The sequence below is a fragment of the Dufourea novaeangliae genome, unplaced genomic scaffold, assembly GCF_001272555.1.
Source record: "Dufourea novaeangliae isolate 0120121106 unplaced genomic scaffold, ASM127255v1 scaffold8, whole genome shotgun sequence".
Classification (NCBI taxonomy): Eukaryota; Metazoa; Arthropoda; class Insecta; order Hymenoptera; family Halictidae; genus Dufourea; species Dufourea novaeangliae.
Genome location: NW_015373923.1, coordinates 13,660,738 through 13,679,859, shown reverse-complemented (window position 1 = coordinate 13,679,859; position 19,122 = coordinate 13,660,738). Strand labels below are relative to the sequence as shown.

The window sequence follows — 19,122 nt, the reverse complement described above, 5'->3', positions numbered from 1 at the left end:
GCAAGTTTTTGGCGCCCTGGTGGGGGCCTAGAGACCCCCACAAACTTGCAGGTTTTTCCGCCATCCTCGATTCACAAAAGTGCCGGAAAAATTTGGAAATTTATGGGACATTTAGAGGCGCCCCCACCACTTTAGTGGCGAAAATTGGAACTAATTCCAGAACTTCTTCCAAAACTTACAGTTTTAGAATTAATTATTTTGTTATTATTTATTATTTCTTATTACTTTTTTGGTTAATTGATATTAGGAATAGGAGTGGAGATAGTGCCGGGATTAATGAATAACGCATATGTATGATTTGACTGTTTTTAATTGAAAAAATCGTACGAAAATATACAATTTACAATAGTATTTCTATAAATTTAACAACAATTGCCTTAAGTACTACTTACATACATGATTTAACAATATCTTTATAGTAATATTTGTATAGACTCAACAAAAGTGCCCTTAGATACTTATTTTACTTAAATCCTGCTGATCTATATGATTTTACAATATACTGATAATTATATAAATTTTATAAATGATAATTATATAAATTATATAAATGATAATTATATAAATTTAGAAAAAGTAGGCTTAGATATTATTCAGGCTTATAAAATAATGTAACTTATATGCCGCAAATAATTCCCTCCTCTGTAACTTGCAAATCTTCCGTATCGTCTTCAAAGCTTCATAAAGGTTTCATAAGTTTCACGCCGAAATTTTGATTATCGGTGGCATACGATAGACGTGCGTCCCGCGCTTTTTCAAATTCAAATTTCACGTTAAATTAAACTTCAACTTTTTAAAATGCTATTTTAACTAAGTTTACCAATTACTATTCATTTATTTATGGAAAATATGGGATATACGTAGTGATAGGCCTAATAAACCACGCACATGTATCACTTGTTTTTTGTTGATAAAATCTGATGGAAATACACAATTTACAAAAGTATTTGAATAACTTTCACAACAATTCCCTTGAATACTACTTGTATGTACAATTTTACAATACATGTATAACAATATGTGTACTAATTCATTAAAACAAGGCTTAAATATTATTCAGACTTATAAATATTGTAATTTATCCATCGCAAACAATTCCCTTGTTAGGACGTGGGTTTTAGGCAAAAAGGAATGATAGCCGATTAACAATTTAACAACATATTGCACACGAGGAGGTACATACAAAGAATAGTAACAGACTGAGGAAAAGCGCGTGTGTGTCACCGGAAAATAGTTGGCGCCGAATGTTAACGTATCTTAACGATTTATATCTCAAAAAGTTGCTCCCAATTTGCTCCTTCTGAATCTGAAATTACTCCCCCAGCACCGTTAATAGTTAATGAGATATTCGCAAAAGAAAAAGTACCAATTTGTTGTTAACGAAATAGGTAGAAAATGACCTTTTTACACAAATATTATCGGACCACAAAAATTGCTCCTGATCCGTTTCATAATAATCAATAGTCAGATATCTCAATAACTTTGCTCGTGAAGGGTACATCTCGCAGACACGGGGTCTTTGGCGTCTCCCCCGGGGGTTCTATGACCCCACGATCTCACCACACGGGGTCTCCAGCGCCTCCACCCGGGGGTTCCATGACCCCACGCTCTCACCACACAGGGCCTGTGGCGCCTCCACCGGGGGTTCCATGACCCCACCCTCTCACACACGGGGTCTCTGGCGCCACCGGAAAATAGTTGGCGCTGAATGTTAACGTATCTTAACGATTTATATCTCAAAAAATTGCTCCCGATTTGCTCTTTTCGAATTTGAAATTACTCCCATCGCACCGTTTATATTTAATGAGATATTCACAAATAAAGCAAAAATTTGTTATCTGCAAAATAGATAGGAAATGGTCTTTTTACATCCAGATCATGGTACCAAAAAATTGCTCCTGACGTGTTTTATAATATTCAATGGTCAGATATCTTAATAACATTGAAATAATTTTGCATATATGTTACGTAGGCTATGACGTCATACATGACATTTGTTTGGTTACCCGGCTTTCGCTAGGGGACAAGTGGCATAAGGGAAGGACGTACTACCACTTGGTAAATATAATTCAACTACTGTATTACATTAAATATGGTTAAAATGAATGTTAATTTCGTATAAATTTCAGTAATTCCCATTTTAAGAAGTAGGAGCATAGTAGGAGGTCCTTCCCCTATGTCACTTTTTCCCCTAGGGGAAAATGTGGCGTGGGAGAAGAACTTCCTACCACTTGGTGTCGGGAATTACTGAAATTTGTACCAAATTAACATTCGGTTTAACATGTATTTCAGTACTTGAAATAAATTTACCAAGTGGTAGGAGACTTTTATTCTACGCCGCTTTTTCCCCTAGTGGAAGCCGAGTTTGCTCGTGAGTGTATGTTCACTTGAGATATAAATTGTTAAAATACGTTAACATTCGGCGCCAACTATTTTCCGGTGGTTTATTCTTATATCTCGTCTGTGGTACGGGACATGAGGTAACAGCGTAAGAAAGATCGATACTGTTCGATAACAGTACCTTCGCGTAGCAGATACACAAAACCAACTTGATGGTAACAGGGAACAAAATTTATTTGTAGGTACTGCCGTTAGATGTCATATTATCAAGTCGTCTGAATTATCGATTAAGTGTTTCTGCTAGCGTCCGATTGTTTGCATCAGTGCTTCTATCGATTCGGAGATGGCGAATTTGGTTAGTGCGTCTGTTCATTGCAAACCGTTCATACTTACTACCATGACGAATACACGCATTTCAAATTCGTTTTCAAAGTCGATCTTCTTGGAAACGAAGTTTTAATGAAAAAATGTTCTATTGTATATTTTCGACTTATTTTTTCATTTAGTTACCCTGTATATCATTTAAATGAACCTATATGTTTCATCTTGTTAGTAGCAACTTTTGTAGTCTTATAAATGTTATACGATATATTTTACAAGCACGTATGATAATAAACCCAGTAACGTGGGCCATCGATAGCCAACGCGACGTGAACGGAAAGTTATGTGGTGTTGGCGCGGCACTCCATGTGTTAAGTCATTATTTATCCAGTTGAAATATCTCATATAGAATGTAAATACTCAAAAAGTTGGCATTTTTCAGACATTTACAAAAACTTCCTTCACAAATGAATATTCATCTATGCAACTATTAACCGTACGAACTTCTTTTTTTGTTTGTTTGAATCATAAAGTTTGTTAGAATCAACTTTTTCTTGCCGAATTTTATTTTTATTTGTAATGTTATTTTTGTGGTATATAATATTAATAAATTAAGACAAATATACATGAATGTACTTCAAAGGACAAACAACGCAAATCAAATGCAAACGATACTGGTAACAGACACAAAATGATACTTGTTATTCGCTTTTTTTAAGATGTTAGGCCAGTTACGTGTGTTGGCTTGCTGTGACTACAATTTAAAAATGTTTGCGATTTAAAAGAGCCTATTTAAAAGAAATAAGATCATGTAGTATGAATACTTTTGGTTCCACATTTTTTGAGTCTTGGGTGGGGGGGGAGGGTCAAATTTGCGAATTATCATAGTTTACGAACAAGCAAGGCAATGAAAACAATCCTTTACGATTGAAACAAAAGAATGGAAGTTCGTACGTTTAATAGTTGCGGAGATAGAATTTATTTGTGAAAACGGTTCACATAAAAATCGGCAGTGTGCCAAATCTAGGGGTGAGTATTTTTTAAACAATTTAGAAACCAGAAAAATGATGATTTAAGTGCTTCCGAATTTCACATGGACGAGAACATATTTGAATTTTAATAATTTCCTAGTATTCGAGTACAAAAAGTAATCGTGCAGCGTGAAATGACGTGAAATGAAGTGTTGAACAAAATCGACCGGGTTTTAACGTGGTCATTGAGTTCGTTGCGTTGCTGATAGAGGGTGACGGGGTAATCGTTTTCGGATGCATAAAACGTAGAACCCTTAACACGTAGAGACATGTGGTTTTGTAGCAGAAATGCAAATTTATTAAATACAGTTGTGATACGTACAGAATTCTTTTCGTTTCTGGGAAACTATCGACAACAATCTAATCCTGGAGTGTGCAGTCGTCAAGAAAATCGTAGGGCAAGGGGTTAATGGTTAAACAAGTTGACGGCAGTTATTAATTATGCACTATTAAATAATACGGCAATCTAATATCTTTTCGATGTCGATTTTTTCAATACAGAAATCTCATATGAAAAAAATTCATTGTATATTTTCGATTTAAATTCCTACGAATTACATGATTTCCAGTCATATCACCATTTCGCATGCACCCTGCAGTGACTCTTTAACTCATTGTATTACATATATTCTTTAGTTACATAGGAAATGTCGGTGTTTTTAGTGGAACTTCTTATTTTATTCTACTTGAAAGTATTTAATTAGTTAAAGTTTGATCATTCAGTCTACAATAAAATACACGTATAAATTATTATGAAAAACCTAAGTTCTTGCAAGTAAATTAATAAATTTAAAGCTGATTTATAGGAAATATTATTAACAGTAGTCTTTTTCTTGAATGCTTTCTTTGTTACAAAATAATCTACACCAGGACCGTAAATAAAGTTTCATAAAGTATACCTTTAAGTTTAACTGAAGCTTTTGAAGTATAAATAAACATAGATATTTTAATGATATGATTTAATTTATTATTAATCCTGACAAGTAGTTGTACTGGTAAAACGAAGTGCCTCATAAAAAGTACAGATCAGGCTTTAATTTAACATGCAAACAATGACTACTATTAATAACATTCATTTGTAAAAGCGGAACCAAATGCTATTAAATAATTAATAAAAATCTAATAACATTCTCTCTGACTACTTGCCGACCAAGAGAATAGGTACTAATAAATTCACGTGGAAATAGTCCATCTACAACTCGTATGTTGTTTGTAACCACAAATTCCTTATCTACTAATTCCCCAGATAACGAATGAATAGTAAATACGTTTCAACTTCTCACACGGTTTTCTAACATTTGTCTGTTCGTCGTGAGTTGAACAAGGCGAATAGTCTGTACCTGTAGTGATCACCGGTGGGGGTAGGGCAAGGAGGTATGAAAACTGCTGGTAGAATGCTTTAAGCTGCCGCCGAAGGGTGGCGAAATTGCACGAGTCGTGCCGAGCTGAACCGAAGGCACGGTCGCCCCTGTCAGTAGGCCTGCCGCAACGCAGCAGTGAACGCGCCTTCTATTTTGCGTAGGGATCTACGCGCCTCTTGTTCGAATCTTATGATGCCTGGTGTGTTTTCAACTATCGTCCGCTGCTACAACCATTTTTTTATACAGTGTTTAATAAGAAAAAACGATTACATCAAGTTACCATTCGTTTGAGCTGTATTGTGAACCGATTGACCAGACTTGATTGATGTACAATCGCAGTCATCTTGGTGTCTTTTTCAACGTTTCGTTAACCTTGATATCTAATTGTAGCAAATACTAAACATATAAGTAAGTATAGTGAATATAACAAAGAAAACTGAATCTTTAAATACCATTCGATATTCTGTGAACGTTGACTATCTTTAATTTTTTTCGTGCGCTGTAAAGCTTCTCAGAGTGGACACGTTGAGTGATGAATGAAAATTTATCAAGGGCACAAGAGCAATTCTGGAACCCCATTTCAAGTCGTGCTACGGTTAGCCACCGCATTGAACCGTTGGAGCGAATCCAGACCGGATTCAAGGACAATCTTCACCATTCCTTATTACCAGTTTAGTGGAAATCTAGTGAGTGCGGGGATTAGCAATTTTCGTTTGGCGTGGGATAGGTTCGATACATTGTCACACCATGGAACTCTTCTGATGGCAGCCTACACGCTCCGTCGTGATATTTTCTGATGGATCCTAATCACGCCGCTTGGGTGTTATCGTCAGCATCGCTGGGGCCGTCTATTTCCATCTTTCGATTCTTGCATCCCACGCGCAACCTGTTCTGAAAAAGACCGCTGTTACGTCATTATCGGCGTACGATGACAGAAATCTGTGTGAAGTGTAGTCACGTATGAAGTGGTCGTTAATGGACCGTAGACGGAACATACGATTAGCCGACCGAGTAGTTCCATTAATAACGGCGAAGATACTTTATAAAGAACGCGCGTAATCACGCAGATGGGGGTGATGTGTTGGCTTAAAAAAGGACGAGACCCTTCGGTGAGGTGCACTCTCGTTTGGCGGTTTCGTGAATGAACTCCGTTTAACGCCTCCGTTCTATAGCTGTGGTACGTTCCCCTGTTTAGAATCGTTAGTACTTCGAACTGCCGGTTGTTACAGGAGATAAGATGCCTCTGACGTTTTTGTTCCATTGGAATAGCTAATTCACGATGCACCAGTTAAATAACGAATTATGAAAGATCTAGAGGTTGTAATGTAAAGTTGTGGAAAAGCAAGTGTACTGTGAAGTTCATGCGATGATCTTCACCGTCGGAGAGCTAGAATCCCAGGAAACGTGGGATTGATTTCCGGGGACCTAAACCATCCGAGAACTGATTCATTGAAACTTATCAGTTGCCTCGACCTATCTGGCAATTAAGGAAGACGATCTTCGAACGGAAGGGATGAGAAAGAGCCTAGAAGGACTTGTCCATTCGAACGCGCACAATCGCAGGATGAAGGAGATGCTTTTGTTGATGAGCATCATGGTTCGATTTGTCGCGGCGGAAGTTTTCCTCGGCAACGTCGACGAGCCAAGTAAGTGATTGAAACTTTTAACTCGCGTTAAACTGTGCTTCCGCGGGCGTTCATTTAAGATATACGATCAATTCCTTGCCCGATTAAAGGGACACGGTACGGGCCAGGTAAAGACGTTCTGGAGTCAGTTCTCGGTGCAAGTTATGAGTGAAATATGATGAATCTTCTATCTTGATTTCGGACACGATTTTACCAGCGATGAAACTCGAACCTAAAATTTCATAAACGTCAAACCAAATTCGGTTATATCGCCGGTAATCGTTTTCCGTTCTCGCAGCCAATCTGTCCCAGAAGATCCATTCACTGCGGCGTGAGTAACATAACCTGTCCAAACGTTATGTTAAACGTTCGGCACCGCGAACGTTGCAATTATGCCAGCAATTAATGGGGAAATACAAACCGTCGGTGTGTCAATCATACATAAAGATGCTATCGATAGGCCCATAATCGTTGTGAAGCATTCATGGCTTGTAATGAAGCTACCCGTGGCTGGCGTTGGTTACATTGATGGCGTCACGGGGGATGGGGGGCAGAGTGAAAAATGCACGGGAGCACATTAATTTAGTTGCGGTTCAGGTTTGATGGTATACACGGACGGTATGGAGAATTCGGTTGTCAATAGTTGTTTCACGGGCAGCGTAGGCCAGACTTCCGTGCTCTACGACATCAGGTTGGACCGCAACCCGTTTAATTTAATCGATGCATTATGCAAATTGACATAACGGCTCCACTTCGGATGCAGTAATCGACCACCATCTCCCGACTGATTCACAATTGGACAATGTGTACATTGAATAATTGGCAGTAGCGTGCTGCGGCTTCACAATCAAAGGTACTGAACTTCTCCTTCGTGGCTTCAAAACTCGGAATACTGGACAGATGCGAGGTTATGAACAAATATGAACCTTCGTTAGCTCAATCTTTATTGGCTGAGTGTACCTGTTCGGAAGGTGCATTCTTAGAATTCTTAAGATTACATTCTTAGAGTCGTGTCACTCACAAATTTGTCTTATATTACGTGGCCCCGAATGTTCGTGCAGTTTTTCCAGTGTATTTAGTTCGACAGTTGGTGTGGCAGTGGTTTTATTATATATTGTTGCCCTGACGCTTCAGAGGGCCATAAAAATCCGTAATCTACCCGTTAGTACGTAAAATTTGTCCTCGGTATATAATTTTTGGTGCGAAAATTCGATGGAAAATGTCTGTTGCTAACGTTGTTATTTTTGGGTGTCTGCTTTATGAGTTTAAACTTAGAGCAAAGTTTTTTCAGGCTGCCCGGAAAATTTGTACGGCATTCCAAAGAAATTGTGTAAATGTAAGAGATTGTACTGTTGAAAAGTGGTATAGTATCACTAATGTAGTATCACAGTATCACTAATGATGATTTGAGAGATGCTGTCAATACAGATTCAAACACAACGTGTAAAATGTTCGTTAAAAGGTGTTATGTTATAAAAAAAGGTGTCCATATTCACCTACGCACAATCGGAAAAAGTTAGAATCTTGAAAAATGGATACCTCATGATTTAACAAAGGATGAAAAGTGATAGAGGGTTGGTGGTTGCATTTCTCTGTTATCTCACCAAAGAAATTACAGTATTTTTGATCGCGTATTAACCTGCAACGAAAACTCTATAACATGCACCGATAAAAACGACCACACTACTGGTTATCATCGGGAGAACCAGCTTCACATACGTCTAAACAAGCACTTTATTAGAGGAAAATCTTATCAAGCATTTGATGGTCTTCAACTTTTATCATAAGATCGAATCATAACAACAACTTTGTATTCATCTCAACGTCAACGGGTGCGGGAAGAGTTGCGAAAAAATCAATTGTTTTCGTAAGCCAACGCGAGACCACATGCAGCAAAAACCACACTGGACAAAATTTCAGAACTTTGTCCGGAAATTTGAACTTATCCTCCCTATTCTTCAGACCTTTCACCGTTCGATTATCACCTTTTTTGTCCATGCAAAGTGATTTAACAGATAAAATATTTTGAAATGAAGACTGCACTGCGGCAATGTTGTTCATTAAACGAAACAAATTGTGATAAAAACGGGATCTATACAATTATATCGCGTTGGGAAAAGGTTATCGAATCTAATGATGACTACTTCAACGATTCAAAGGTGTTGAAATGAGGTCTGTGAAGTTAACACCCCCAAATGCAAAATTTCATAAAAAACCAACAGTATTCGTTTGTCCACGATTTGTCCACATTTGTCAAACCAACATTTTCGTTTGTCCACCCAGCAGAATCGAATTATTAACAAAACTCATATACATGTACTGAGATATGAATTCAGCACCTTTAATCGCACCTTTTAATCATCCATTATAAGCATTGGAATCGTTTGTCCACGATATGTCCACGTTTGTTCACCCCAAATTTTTTATTTGTCCACCCAGCAGAATCGAATTATTATTAACATACAAAAACACAAAAAAGTAAGATTTAATATTGACGGCGACAAACGAAAATTTTTGGTGGACGAACGATTCCAATGCTTAGTTTAGAGACAATGCAGCAAGAAATACTCAGAGCTGTCATATCTCATTATTTATGTTTTTTGTTAATAATTCGATTCTGCTGGGTGGACAAACGAAAATTTTGGTTGGACTGTTGGTTTTTCATGAAATTTTGCATTTGGGAATGCTAACTTCACAGACCTGTTGAAATGATATTGAAACTTGTCGCCGTTTCAACACCGCGAAAATCGCACAAACTTCCTAGGGCATCTAATACTGTTTCGTTGTAAAGGAAAAAATTGATTCCCATAATGATTCCATGGAATTAGAAAGACACACGTAAGTATCAGTGTAAATCTTAGACTGAATACTAAGTGTATTAAATTACAGTAACATAAGCAAACAATTGCTGCTTTCTAATTAGCTAACATCCATTGCATTTACCGATACGTGATCTGTCGTATTACCAAGGAAGAATATTCTGTATCAACCGTTTGTACATTTTGCTTGAATTTCTTGAGATTGCATATATTAAGTGTATTAATTAATTCATGGCCCCCACAGCTAATTATTGACTCAGAACCGTCATAATTTTTTCGAGAGGTAATTCCCACATTGTCTGAGAAGGAAGTAAGTGTGTAGAAAATGATAAACAATATTTTCAAGACTGGACTGTTTTTTGTTTTTTTGTAAATAACCAATAAATCTATGAAAAGAAAGTCACAAATTAATTTACACACCTAATATGTTGTAACAATGAAATAATGTCAAATTAGTAGTGTAAAGTTCAAGGAATATTATACACGGCTACTGACTTGCCAATACTTGTAAGACGAATTTGAAACACGTAGGAAATGTTAATATGGTTGAATATGTTTTATTTAAAGTGTGAGTTTAATTGGTCTTATCGCTTTTAACACGTTTTAAAACTAAAAGTACCGCCTTCTATTAAAAGCCTTTTAATCAACTAGCCCTGACTATGCAATTGTGAAACACAAAAGCAGTTTTATGTTTTCAGTGAATATAACATACAAAATAAAAATTCGTCATTTTCATGGGTTTGGTAGTTCTAGTGTTAAATAACTGTTTTTACATTCAAATTATTCGGTTAGAACGCAGAGGCACTGTTTCCAATTTGATAACAATTTTTTATGCCAGTGCCACGTGTCAGTTTTTACTAAAATATGTTCTGTTGCGAAATTCAATCGATAAGCAGAATGTTCCCGGTCCTAGTTTAGCGTAAAATGAATAGAGACCAGGGACCGTTTATCATGGCCACATAAAAATTACGGTACCGCGTGTAACACGACAACGCGGTCAAGAAACCACCCCTTCTCTACGTGTATACAACAATTTGAGGGCAAAGTAGGTAATATTCCTGTTTGCCTTCTACCACGAACGGCAAAATTGCAATAAATTCGCGATATTACGGCGCCGCGAGGTTTCGTAAATAACGCATAATCGTGTAAAAATGCAATGTTAATACGGTTCGATCGCGTAGCACCGTTGACAGTCAAGCTTAATATATTTCCTGAAATACTCGGCACCTTTTTCTTTTCTCTGAGAATGTTGACATCGAATAATTTTCGACACGCGACTATGGCACACGCAGTACGGTTCGTCGTAATATGTCTCAGTAAATAATAATATGGCAACATTGCTTCTTTTTCTCGTTTAATTGCCAAATTAAGTTATAAGAATCTATGCTGTTTCATGCGATCCATGGAGAAGTGTTTCCGTATGTATGTAGGATAATTTGCAAAGTAAGTTGAAATATTTTATGGCTTTATTTTCTGCATTTCGGTATAAAGAAGGGATGGAAATGCTTCATGTACACCCACGAGCAAAGTCGGCTTCCGTTGGGGGGAAAAGCAGCGTAGGGGAAGGGCCCCCCACCACTTGACCACAGAAGTCACTGAAACTTATGCCACACTTACATGAAAGAACCACATTCAGTTTAACATTTATTTCGGTACTCGACGAGCAACCAAATTTGCGCGTTTGAACGTTCGAGGGTAAAAGCGATGTATTTTAATGACAGTGAAATGAGTAATAAACACAATTGGTCACCAGTCTGTCAACAGCCAGCGTGTATCGGTTATCGTTCAGTGGTGCCATCGTCGCCCATTGAACGATTGGCGAAACAATTATTCGGACAAGACTTGTTAGCGAATTTGTTATCGTAAGCCACCTATTGTAAGCGTTGCCCTCAAGGGCAGGCGCGTGGCGTTAATAAACGTCTAAATTAACGCAGAATGATTTCGATTCATTCGCAAACCGTCTTCTGCCGTGAGGAGACTCTCCGCATCTTACTTACGAACCTCGACCTTTGTGCGTGCTAGCCGGCAACCGCCACTCTCTCGTAGTCTCCTCTCTGCGTAAATTTCGGAGGTATCGGAAGTCCTACCCGATACCGGCACTCGGGGAGTGCCAGGCGTTCAACTAGTGGGGCCCGAATAGTTGTGGAGACCGAGAGAGGGGCTTAGTTCGCGGCGGACCACGGTCACACGGTTCTCCGGGCCCGAAAACTTATTTCCGCGTAATAGCCTATATTAAGTATACAAGAATGAAAATATTATATGAAAATATTGAATTGAACTAATCTACCGACAGGTTTATCATTTGCGTATGCAAATATTTCAATAAAATGAAAGAAACAACACGTATTGCTTTAATTGACAAAAATGTAAAAGAGTATGTGATATCGATATTTGTTAACTATGCATAGATATAGTAACAGATGTAATGTTCATTAAAGGGTGTTTTGTATCTTATTTTTTGTCGGCAAGTGTATGTTGTCGTGTTATGTATAATACATTTATTGTACTGACACAGTTTATAAGCGTTACCATTTTTTTTCATGCAAATTTTTGAATCAATTTTGCTGTTGTCACTAGGAAGTGGAGTGTTGGTCATTGCTAACCCTTACAGCAGTCAACGTGCTAAGGTTATCACTAGACTGCGGATGTTTATGCAGATTTGCAATTTTAGACATTATTTTACAAACAAGAAAATCAGCTAAAAATTGATTTCCTGTATTAGATGTCTTATTATGTAGACAATAATGTACAAGTATCATTAAATTTGATTAAAATCTTTATGTTACTCCAGTTTGCATATTCAAATTTGCTATAAATGCATAAGCATTTGCAATCTAGTTATGACCATTGAGTATCGTTCATGCGCCTACTCAGATTCTATTACAAAGCATTGTCTAAAATGTTGCATTCTATTTTAACAAATTGTTCAATACGTGACACACGTATGGAAGGTAAGCATTAGATACAGTTACCTTATAATCGAAATGCTGAATATTTATAACGTTCTATTTGTACTGAAATATTACGATATTTTAGTAAATACGTATTTACATTTATGAAATCTAATGAGGTTGAAAGACAGCAGAGTGGTGTATATGGGATTATTCGATGTGCACAAGTAATTCGGCGTTTTCGAAGAATTCGAAATCATGCGATGCTTCTTGCTCAAGCAAAAATTTGAAAATTCGTTGCCTTCGATGTAAAATTGGCGAGTGTGTTTGTATAATACATTTCTTCCTATTTCCACTTATTATGTATAAACAAAGGTAGGTATTTAATATGGCAGTATCTGCTTTCTATCGATTTTACATTTTTTATTTCTCTGTTTATATGAAATTATTAAAGAAAAAATGTTTAGATAAAATCTAGGTTATTATTAGATACAAATTTTGCATAAATTTTACCAAAGAGAGTATGTTTGTTATTTCCTTTTATATAAAGTCTATTTGAACAAGAAACATTATTAACACTAATGTATGTATTCATATCAATGTAAGGAATAGGTCCTCATTTCCTCGTAATATCTCAACAAACTACTGAATCACACCAATGTGGCTTACTAGAAATTAGTATACATTACTGATATGTATGTATTAGACTCCTCAACATGTTTGAATGGGACAGTTTTTATTTCGTTGATATCATCCCTTACAGAAATTATCTGTTTTAACCGTTAAGGGATAACGCCACGATGATATGCCAAATATGACAGGACTGTTTGGTGATTAATAGATTTAATATATAATAATTACAAGAAATTTTTCAACAAAAAGAAAAGAATTGTTTTCCAATTTTCGCCATTTCTTAAAAAATTAATAGTTTTTCGAAATTTTAGGTGTTTCTCGAGTATTTAGTGTATAGATGACAAAACTTTTTGTTTCTTTGTTCTAGGTCCAACGGTGTGAACGTAAAACATTCTACTGCAGAATCACTCAAATGGAAAGTACAAACTGGTCGTGGAGCTACTGTGCTACTATTTTTTATTCAAGAATTTTAAACAAGACTTTTTGTTCTTTTTTGTATGTGCATATCATAAGGTCCTTATTTTACATTTTCAATAAAGTTCATAAAATTCTTTAAAATCAGCTCCAAACCAATCACGTTGGCGTTACCCCTGCAGCGATAGTGTCGTATACATACATAGATATATGCGCCATGACGAAAGTTAATACATAGAAAAAATGGCAAACATATTCGTATTATGAAATTTAAAAAAAATAATTTTTGCTGTTAGCAATATAACATAGGGTTATCGCAAATTATTCATCGGGTCTTAAAAAGCTGTATTTCACCAAGTACTAAACATGAAAGAGTGAATGTTGCATTAAAAGAAAGAAACACTGTCCAAGTTTAGTCATAACACTACAAATGTTCGCTGTATGCTCCCTCGTCACACAACACACGTCTGTGCAGGAATCTGTTACGGTTTACACATGTTATATTGTAGCATTTCCCCGTTGATGGTTATCAAAGCAGCAGTGATGTGGTCCTGGAAAAAATTTCAGATGTTCTCTTCCGTTACGTGATTACTACGAATAAGTGCAATCCATATTTTGGAAGTTATAGGACTTTAAAACTCGACGAATTATTTGTAATATCCCTGTACATTTGAATAGGGTAAAGTCAGGAGAGAAGCCACCCTTTTTGGTTGAAAGCCAATAACTTTTTTGGTTTTGTATTATCAGTATGATCTCTTTTTAGTTACAATATACTACATATACATACACTTATATATTACGAAGAAATACAAACAATTCTGTACTTATCTCATGCAAAATCAACAAAAATCTTAAAAAATTACAGGACACCAAAGTGACATCTCCTCCACATTTTGTAGAAAACATGCCACATCCATGGGGCGAGGTGTTACATGCACTAATTTCTCTTTCTTATATTTTTTCTTCCACAGTTGTGTCACATTTTAGGGCATCCATTGTGCACAACTCATGGAAGTATTTTTGACATGAACAGCATCTGATCCAGTCAATTGTCTTTTTGCAAGTAAAATAATTATACACGAATTGTATTAATTATATACGATTTTGTAAACAATACGAATTGTATTGTTATTAAATATAGATCGATTTATGGCGGGTTTGGACTTATTTTCATCAGGAGAATCTCTTACATTTATTCATAACATTTTTAAGAAAGTACACTGAAAGGAGTAAAAGTTTAAATTCTTATTTACGCGTGATCCTTTCTGCGTGTTACATTGTAACCCGAGCATCATGAGGTGCGCGCACGTATGTGAGAAATACGTATGAGCGAGGGGTGTTCCCAAGCTACAATAAAGGAGCCTACATTAAAGGAATATTTACTGTAGTATTATTACTTTCATCAGAGTATTCGCACGTGCACCGAATTAAAATTGCCAATTGTTCAAAGATCATTTTTAGACATAGATTAATTATTATCATCTCGAAGGAACTACTTCTTTCCCCCACGTTTTGTCACAAAGATATCGACCAGCAATTAAGCAATTACATGAATTATTTGTTTCGTAAACAAAATGTCAGCAACTTGTACAAGTCGTGTTCGCGATCGCTGGCAAAAGTGCTCGGGGAATCATCAATCAGAAAAACTGTTTCGTCCTTTGATGGAACACCGGCACTCAATATTGACCGCTCTCTTTTCCGCGATGGAAATTTCAGAACGCGTTATATACACGCAGGTAAAAGCATCGTATAACACCGTGTGCTCACTGATTTTCCCTTCCCGCCGATATTTGGCGCCCGCTTCATCCCCGATTGCCGATTATCGGATGGAACGCGGCAACCTGTTTATCGCGCGGCTATAATTTCGACCACGGTGAAGAGAGTAAAGAGATTTGCATATAAAACAAGTAATTTACTCTGTATCGACGGGTTGGAAGGGGGGTCAGGGGGAATTATTATTCCTGCTTTAAAGGATAATGGAATAAAACGGTCGCCTTGTGCCTGTTTTACATCGTTATACCGGTTATCGGGGATTTGCTTTGGTTATGCAGCGGAAACGCTCGGCAATTCCGATTCCGCTATTAACTATAGGGTACAACGGATGGAAACGAGGTCAGTAACTTGTCGCTTTTGATATTTAATTGCGGTGAAATTCGAGCGACTAACTTACCGCAACAATCCTCTTTACTAGTAGCAATCATTTAGTGGACACCGGTATTGGTTAGAAGTATGATACAGTAACACGGATTTGTTACATATCCATTGGTATTGGGCGTGATAAACAGTTTGTCGTGTTTTGTGTCATTGCTCGCTTATTGATTGCGATTATTAATCTTTCACGACTCCATGTTAATGTACTCTTAATTATAATATTTTTACAAATCTTTTACAAAGCCTTGATAGACTATAAAGAAGTAATAGGTAGGGATGCATCGATACAAGTAAATACGAGTACATTATTTGATACTTTTGTTTTGATACCGAGTACTTTTGGTATCGATACGTACGATTGCGATAGCAAGTGGATATAGAAAAAAAGTACGCGTGTCGAATGAAGTGAGTATCGACTCATCAACATTTGATATTGTTTATATTAATAATCAAGCTATATGTATTTAAATATTTTCAATATTAAAATAATATAGGTACATGATATTTTTAGGTGTGAGCTTTCATAATGGTATTTTCAAATATAGAACAAATTTTACTGCATTGTTTTTAACAGCATCTCCACCTACCATCTATGTTATATTTGACACAACCTCGTTCAATATGCATGCTGCCTCCACAATTAAATACTTTACTACATAAATTTAGCAACTTTAATATACTTGCGAAGTCAATGACTGCATTTTCTGTTTCAGTTTCTTTAAATATTTCATTTAATTTTATCATTAATAAAGGAATTATTTATGTTACTGATGAATGTTTATTTATTCCTTTGTTTTGACAAAACTAAGGGGCTTTCCAATCTTTCTAAGTACAACATCATTGTTATTTTATATTACATATTTTACTGGGTTAACAAATAATAGTTTTACATATTGGGTTACAAATAATATTTAACAATTGATACCTACATACATATTTATTTATTATGTATATCTTATATTGCACTCTTGCAAATAATGCATCAACGATCGCAGTGTAGGAAAATCACAAAGCCAAGTGTAATACCAATTATTTTAAAAGGTTCCTTACAGTGCTTTATTTCAATTAACAGTGAAACAACCTGTTACAATCGGACAAACTTTTGCCTCATACTTATTTTAAGATTAGATAATCTAAACTAGAAACATGAGTTCTTTTTTCTTGAACTTTAGTGGATGCAAAGTAAATCAGATTTTTTCTTCGTGTGTAAGGTTGTCCAAATAAACCTATGGTTACTGGTTTACATTCAATATTCAAAAAGTATAATATCATAGTTCATTAAGTTATTAAAATTATTAGTTGGATCAACCATCTAAAGTTAATATAACTGACACGATTAATGATATACAGAAAGATAAGATGAGAATATAACACACAGTCTTTACATTCCATATTTTGTAACACAAATAACGACAATTCCGTCATTTTCATAATTACATAAACAGTGCAGCAGCTATCTGGGCATTCGGTCGTGTTTATGCGACACTGGCGTTGAAATTTCCATCAATAGTTAGATAAAGGGTTTATTTAGCTTTAAAATGAGAGCAAGATCAATGCTCTATGTTTAAAAATAACAAAAATATTGCGGTTGAAGTGATGTCGAGTCGACTGATTACGTACAATTTTTCAAAAATTTGACATTAAATATCTCAGAAACGGTTCGAGATAGGAAGCTAAAATTTTACACAGTTCATTTTGTCGTGGTTAGCAACAAACGCTGTAAATTTAAAAAAAATCTGTGACTATGACTGCAATTCGCTATGCATTTTGGCCCGGAATGACTCGTACGCTGAAGGTTACGCGTGCTAATGCTGACAAGAAGGAGGGGAAAAAAGATGCTTCTTGACAAAAGGAACATGGAATCCGGAGTTTCAAGTAGACGGAATGGAAAACGCAATATGGTCCATCACGCGTAAAAGATAGCGCATCTCTGTACGAACCGGGTTTCCAGACAAACAGCTCAGCAATCACAGTGGAAGATGGAATGTAAAAAGTCTTTCAACCGGTAAATGTCTTGCGCGACGTGGTTTTGGGAGGAACTCCCCCGGTTAGCGTCGTTATTGCTTTGCATTTATAGCCTCACTTTCCGCCTTCCACCCGCCCTTTCCATGCGAGAGTGCATTGTCGAGGGGCGGAATGATATCGGTAAGAAGCGAAGAATTTCCATTCGAGAGGAATCATCGAATCTAACGCGTTAAGACTTTGACTAATACTTGAAAATCCGCCACTTTTCGGATGTAATGTGAAAAAGGTATCAGTTGAATAGAAATTCGACCTAAGAGTTGTCCAATCGGGACATTGGGAGGGTTGTTTTATTGCTTTAATCCCCGTGTTCCGACTTTACTTGCGCACTTCTGGAATTTCGGATTGCGGTAATCGTAAAATTAACATAAATTCACGTTAGAACGAACATAAACAGGAAGTTTGACGAGTAACTGTGAAACCAGTAGTAGCCTTTCTAGTGATCTGAATTACCTACTTTCGCAAATCTTAGCCGGATTATAAATAAATCTCAATTATTATTTAAATATTAGTCATTTTTGTAATATTATATAAGCGGTCGTTTGTTTTCAAATTTCTTTTTTATAGTTGCATCAACCTCTAACAGCAGGGTTACTTACTACCTTATTATTGCTGTAAGTTTCAGCAACATATCTGTAAGTAAAAAATTATTGTATATTGGGTGCATATCATTTGAGAAAATTTATTTGAACAGGTATATTAAACCAAAAACATTTCTTCATCCTAGAACGACCCGACATGCTGGGGTTGTTGGCGATATCATGCAATTTTTCTTTAAAATATGTTTTATACAGCCACTAATTTACTAGCAATTAACGTGATCATGTTATGTGAACCCCTCCTTATATATACCGAATCATTCCGATCGTGGGATATTCCACAGATATACTTTCTGCAACGGCTTCATTTTAAATAATAAGTATATTATATAGTTCTCGCAAGATTTACGAGGAAAATAAATCTCGGACAAATGGTTCTCTAAGTCGTCACTGAAATTACATTTGCGGAGGCACATTTTTCCTTCACCTTTTCTCTGGGTTAGGTACATTTCAAGATTCTCGAGAAATATGTGTGTAGGTTTGTTTTACCTTTCGCTCTTGACCGTGCTTTTCTTCCAAATTCATACCTCTCTGTCGTCGTGATATCGGTGTTCTTAGAGAGATGTTCTGTAATATAACTTTTCTGCAATTTTGATTACCACGATGGAATCGTAATCTAAGCGTGTGTGCCCAAAAAACGTAGTCTTTTTACCGTACAGTTCTCTACCGATTGCAATCGTGTTCAGATATATTCAAAAGCTCGTGAACCCGGCGTGGAGTAGTTGATAACGTCGCTTTAGTTTCGATAAACCTTTTTAAGGGGTAACCCCCGCAGCGGAGATGTAGGAAGATTGTATCGAGATATACCGCTGATCGGACCGAATGATTATTCTTTCGCAGCGATTGCCCGGAGAAAGACAGAACGGTCGATAAAATCCCTTTTATTACTCCGATCAACCCACTTTATCTTTGTAG

General features: G+C 36.4%; 1 protein-coding gene across 1 annotated transcript in view; it reads left to right on the top strand.

Annotated features, from left to right (window-relative positions):
* The first annotated feature begins 6,617 nt into the window (after positions 1–6,617).
* Positions 6,618–19,122, top strand: part of LOC107194820 (hemicentin-2-like) — a 51,522-nt gene continuing 39,017 nt past the window's right edge. Inside the window, exon 1 of the mRNA XM_015584523.1 lies at positions 6,618–6,699. Coding sequence (XP_015440009.1) covers positions 6,618–6,699 — 82 coding nt within the window. The remainder of the gene's footprint in view (positions 6,700–19,122) is intronic.